This window comes from Numenius arquata, chromosome 2 (genome assembly GCF_964106895.1).
Source record: "Numenius arquata chromosome 2, bNumArq3.hap1.1, whole genome shotgun sequence".
Taxonomy (NCBI): domain Eukaryota; kingdom Metazoa; phylum Chordata; class Aves; order Charadriiformes; family Scolopacidae; genus Numenius; species Numenius arquata.
The window spans coordinates 130,697,422-130,703,421 of record NC_133577.1 but is presented as its reverse complement, the minus strand read 5'-3'; the positions used below and the strand labels follow the sequence as shown (position 1 = coordinate 130,703,421).

Genomic DNA, 6,000 nt, shown 5'->3' with positions numbered 1-6,000 from the left:
TCAAGGGCTGGTCCTTTTCCGCCCAGAGGGGATTGGAGGCAGGACAGGTCTGGAGTGGGAGCCCGGCCAGTTGAGGAGCTGAGGCATGTGAGAAGAACCAGTCTTGGATTTGCTGTATTTTCTCTGAAGATTGTCACTCGGGAGGTTGGTCTCTGCAGAAATTAGAAATAAGGGAGCATTAAGAGGGTGTTTATTTCAAGGAAAAGTCAAAATTTACCACAAAGCTGAAAACCCAGTGTTTTGGAGGGTGTGGAAGAGTAATATCTTCAGGAAGTCTAGTGAGTGCTCTGCCTCATCCATGTGGAAGAGTAACCTTAAGCCTCAGCAATCGCTATTTTTAATTTCCCTCTAAGTTCATCAAGAGAAAGCTGCTATATTGGTGGATGAGAAGTTCAACATGAGCCGGCAGTGCGCACTGGCAGCCCAGAAAGCCAACCCCATCCTGGGCTGCATCAAGAGAAGCGTGGCCAGCAGGTCGCGGGAGGTGATTCTATCCCTCTACTCTGCGCTCGTGAGACCCCACCTGGAATACTGTGTCCAGCTTTGGAGTCCTCAACACAGGAAGGACATGAACCTGCTGGAATGGGTCCAGCGGAGGGCCACGAAGATGATCAGAGGGATGGAGCACCTCCCCTGTGAAGACAGGCTGAGAGAGCTGGGGTTGTTCAGCCTGGAGAAGAGAAGGCTCCGGGGAGACCTCACAGCAGCCTTCCAATATCTGATGGGAGCCTACAGGAGAGCCGGAGAGGGACTCTTTGTCAGGAGATGTAGTGACAGAACAAGGGGTAATGGTTTTAAATTGGAAATGGGGAGATTTAGATTAGATATTGGGAAGAACTTCTTTCCTGTGAGGGTGGTGAAGCACTGGAACAGGTTGCCCAGGGAAGCTGTGGATGCCCCATCCCTGGAAGTGTTTAAGGCCAGGTTGGACGGGGCTTTGAGCAACCTGCTCTAGTGGAGGTGTCCCTGCCCGTGGCAGGGGGGTTCGGACTCGATGATCTTTAAGGTCCCTTCCAACTCTAACCATTCTATGATTCTATGATATCACATTGCGTTCACCCTGTGATGACTCTGCCACATCGTAATGTCACTGCTCACAAGAGTGTCCTTCCCAGAAGCATGAAGAAGCTGCCCTGTCACCCAAATAAAGCCACTATAGTTACAGTAAGACACACAGCCTGGGAAAAACTGGTACTTTGGAATACGGCTCAAACCTTTCAATTTATCCACTCCGTTTTCAGCTCCTCTTGGATCGTGACGCTCGGCTTTGGCTTCTCCAGTGAGGCGAGCGCGAGGAAGAGGGGTCCGAACGCGCAGACCTTCGGCAGCGGGTGCGCCGGCTGAGATTAGAAATCGTCCACTGGCAGGACCGGATTCTCTGGAGCTGAGAGAGGGAAATGATTCATGCTTTAAAATAGCCATTTAAAAAAAAAAAAAAAGCATTAAAAAAAAAGGATATGCACCAAGTCTGACAGTATTACTGATGCTGCAGTCACACAACTCAGTCAAAAGTCAGAAATAAATCCCAGTATGTCCCAGTCACACAAAGCTTTTTCATGCATTACAATTCTCTCGAAACCTCCAGCGCTAGCAAACACAACTACGACCTCTCTCTGTTTTCATTGATTGATTTAATTAATCAATCGCAGAGACAGGCGCAATAAAGAGGTTCGTGCCACAGCTTCAGATCTGAGATCAGAACTCAGAGCTCCTTGTTTCCAAGCCTGTGGTTTCAGGGCTGCAGATGATGTTCTCTCTTGGTGAGTAAAAGAAAATGGGAATTGCCTTGAAAATAAGTGTTTCTGTGGCACCAAAGTGACAACACGGACCATGAGTAGCCATTTACCAGTGAGTAGTAGCCAAGGCACCTCTGACCTGTTACGCCTCTTGCAGAAAATCTACTCAAAGCCAAAGCCTGAGTAGTCTGAGACCCTGACAACGATAAGGACCATGTTGTAGCTTGTTCTGCTAAAGGCTTTCCATTTCCATCTATATACTACCAATTTACGTCAAGAAAAGTAAAGGCCTTGATTGATATGGAGAGATCAACAACTACCTATTTAATGCAAAACTGGAATATATATCTACAGCAATGCTTAAGACATTTCATAATCTCTCTCCTCATACAGAAAGGACTGTTCTGGTTTAGGGGAGAGAAACTGATTTATGGATCTGGGAGGAAATTCCCAGATTATCCACCCTGACCTTATCTGCGGTGCAGGCCAAAAGAATTTCATCCTGTAATTCTTGCATGAAGCATTTTAGCTTGTGAGAATACTGTGATTACAGTGTTCTGGGGAATAGAAAGAAAGTATTTCAGTGGTATTTTAATAAAACCATACAATAAGAAGCAGGGATGATGAATAATGAGACAAAACAGTGCGGTGCTCCCGTAAGAAACAGGTAATTATCTTCTCATTACATGTACTGTGGAAATCTATGAGAATTTTGCCATTGCCTTCAAGGTAAAGGAATATTATATCCTGTAACGTATGGAGTGCTTGTGTCCTCCTCTGAGGTCCACTGCATCCAAGGATGCTCATCAAACACTGAGCGCTCTCCCCAAGTGCTTAACCCTACTTGTAATCTCATTTTAGCTGCCCGTAATACGCATCAGACGTAACTGTGGCAGGGATAAGAAATTACTTGGAGTAGTAAATCCAGGCTCAGTACAAACAGCAGCTCGGACTCTTCAACAGCATCTACTCCAGTTTCTACAAGGCTGACTACTTCTGCTTTTGCTTCAGAGAGCATAGTCACACATTCGCCTACAAATAAAGGCTAAAAATAGTTATTACCTAGTTAGAATTAACCCTCTGTGGATCTCTAGCTGCAATCACATGAATGCACCGCGTTAAAATCCAGCATCCTAAGGTGTTCACCAAAAATCTTCATTGTCTTTCTCCCCGGCTGTGTCTTTCTTAAAGGGCAGAAGACAAGGTAAACTGTGGGAAATAATTTACGTACCACTTGGCAGGGTGTGAAGGGGAGGCAGGTACCCAGGCCTGTACAAGTGTCATTAGAAACATTTGATTTAATTAGGGTTTCTTGTAAAACTACTCAATGAGAGTAACATCAAAATCACGGAATCACAGAATTGTCAGAGTTGGAAGGGACCTCTAGAGATCATCTGGTCCCACCTCCCTGCTAAAGCAGGGTTGCCCAGAGCACATCACTCAGGGCTGCATCCAGGCAGGGCTTGAAGATCTCCAGAGAAGGGGACTCCACACCCTCCCTGGGCAGCCTGTTCCAGGGCTCTGGCACCCTCACCGGGAAGAAGTTCTTCCTCATATTTAAATGGAACTTCCCATGTTCCAGCTTGTGCCTGTTGCCCCTCGTCCTGTCGCTGGGAACCACTGAAAAGAGTCCGGCTCCCTCCTCCTTCAACCCACCCTTTAGATACTTATAAACACAGATAAGGTCTCCCCTCAGCCTTCTCTTCTCCAGGCTAAAGAGTCCCAGCTCTCTCAGCCTTTCCTCATCAGGGGATGCTCCAATCCCTTAATCATCTTTGTTGCCCTACGCTGGACTCTCTCCAGTAGTTCCCTGTCTCTCTTGAACTGGGGAGCCCAGAACTGGACGCAGTATTCCAGTTGTGGCCTCACCAGTGCAGAGTAGAGGGGGAGAATGACCTCCCTCGACCTACTGGCCACACTCTTCCCTACGCAGCCCAGGATCCCATTGGCCCTCTTGGCGACCAGGGCACATTGCTGGCTCATGGAAAGTTTGCTGTCCACCAGGACTCCCAGATCCTTCTCCTCAGTAGCACTTTCCAGAAGATCCATCCCTAACCTATACTGGTGCCTGGGGTTCTTCCTCCCCAGGTGCAGGACCCTACACTTGCCCTTGTTGAACCTCATTAGGTTCTTCTCTGCCCAGCTCTCCAGCCTGTTCAGGTCGCGCTGGATTGCGGCACAGCCCTCAAAAATAAGTGGGAAAACTAGAGCTTATGAGGCCTCTGCCATCTAGATGTCCAAGGCATTTGGGAGAGGTGGGGCAGAGGAGCTGAGAACTTACCTCTCCTTTGTGCTTTTGCCAGGTGACCTGTAAATGAGTTGGGATAACCTAGTTTTAGTCCTTCCCTGACTGCCTCAGCACAGAAAAGAGAACTATTACAGTCAAAGCAGGCGTGTGTTCCCTCTAGTAAAATTTCCCAGTCAGCTAAATGGAACAGAAATGAAAAATAGGAAGCTTAACCCCCCCCAGCATTACCCCATGGAGTAATGAGATAAATGGATTCTCTGGGCACTAAATGCAAAATATGTTAGTAATGAGTCGAGGAGTAAAGCACTGGACTGCTATAGATTCTGTTTAGATTATGGTTGCACTGGACTACCAAACCCAGCGTAGATCATTGCACATGATGTCATCCTATTTCAACGGACGGATATTTTTCATTTGATTGTGTTTGGCAGGAATGGGGATGTGCAATTAAATATTCGAGACAGTTCCTGTCAATGGTAGGTGAGGTTCTGACTCCACTCTCAGACTTGCAAATAATCATAGAATGATTAGAGATGGAAGGCACCTTAAAGATCATCTCATTCCAATCCCCCTGCCCTGGGCAGGGACACTGACCACCAGACCAGGTTGCTCAAAGCCCCATCCAGCCTGGCCTTAAACCCCTCCAGGGATGGGGCAGCCACAGCTTCTCTGGGCAACCTGGGCCAGGGTCTCACCACCCTCACAGCAAAGATTTTCTTCCTAGTATCTAATCCAGATCTCCCTTCTCAGTTTAAAACTGCTCCCCCTCATCCTATCGCTCCACTCGCTGATCAAGAGTCCCTCCCCAGCTCTCCTGTAGGCCCCCTTTGGAAGGGGCTCTAAGATCTCCCCGGAGCCTTCTCTTCTCCAGGCTGAACCCCTCCAACTCTCTCAGCCTGTCCTCACAGCAGAGGGGCTCCAGCCCTCCCAGCATCTCGGTGGCCTCCTCTGGCCCCGCTCCAACAGCTCCATGTCCTTCCTGTGCTGAGGACTCCAGAGCTGGAGGCAGCACTGCAGGTGGGTTCTCATCAGAGCGGAGTATAATTAAGGTATAGCAACTGATTAAGAAGTTTCTACTCTCCAACTCCCTATATTTTGCCCCTCCTCTCTTCTCATCTCCTTGTTCTGCTGCAACCAGATTGTTTCAATATCCTTCCTAACACCTCTACTGGTAAAAATGAGGAATGAAATACAGCAGACAGGGACCTAAAGAATTTATCACTGCCTGTGGTGAGTAGCCGTCCTTTAAAGTACACTTGTATGAGACATTGCCCTAAAGGACCGTCACTCACCACAGGCAGTGATAAATTGTTTAAGTCTATGAGTGAAAACAAATGGAACCTTCAAGCAAAAAAAAATTCCATACTTTCAATGTGTGGGAGAGTTCAGCCTCCAGCAGAGAACATCAAAAAATCCCTGGAAACTGGCAGGGTGTTTTATTTCATGAAATCAGGAAAGCCCAGGTCATCACAGGTTACTTCCCAGGAGAAGGCCATCGCTATGGTCTCAGCAATGAAAAGAAGCTGTGGGTGTCATTAGAAACTGTCCTGCTGAAAACTGCAGACAGAATCACAGAATCACAGAATGACATGGGGTCAGAAGGGACCTCTGGAGATCATCTTGTCCAACCCCCCTGCCAAAGAAGGTCCACCCAGAGCAGGTCGCACAGGAACATGTCCAGGTGGCTTTTGAATGTCTCCAGAGATGGAGACTCCACCACCTCCCTGGGCAGCCTCTTCCAGGGCTCTGCCACCCTCACAGGAAAGAAGTTCCTCCTCATGTTTAGATGGAACTTCTTATATTCAAGTTTGTGCCCATTACCTCTTGTCCTGTCACTGGGCACCACTGAAAAAAGACCGGCCCCATCCTCCTGATACCCTCCCTTGAAGTATTTATAGGCGTTGATGAGATCCCCCCCCGAGTCTTCTCTTCTCTAGACTAAAAAGACCCAAGTCCCTCAGTCTTTCCTCAGCAGAGAGATGCTCCAGGCCCCTCATCATCTTTGCAGTCCTCTGC

General features: G+C 47.9%; 1 protein-coding gene across 2 annotated transcripts in view; it reads right to left on the bottom strand.

Moving 5' to 3' along the window:
• The window catches only part of LRGUK (leucine rich repeats and guanylate kinase domain containing), a 59,131-nt gene continuing 53,131 nt past the window's right edge, over positions 1–6,000 (bottom strand). For both annotated transcript variants that reach the window (XM_074168645.1, XM_074168646.1), the window contains 2 exons: positions 1,215–1,384; positions 1–152 (listed from right to left, as the gene is read on the bottom strand). In XM_074168645.1, coding sequence (XP_074024746.1) covers positions 1–152; positions 1,215–1,384 — 322 coding nt within the window. The remainder of the gene's footprint in view (positions 153–1,214; positions 1,385–6,000) is intronic.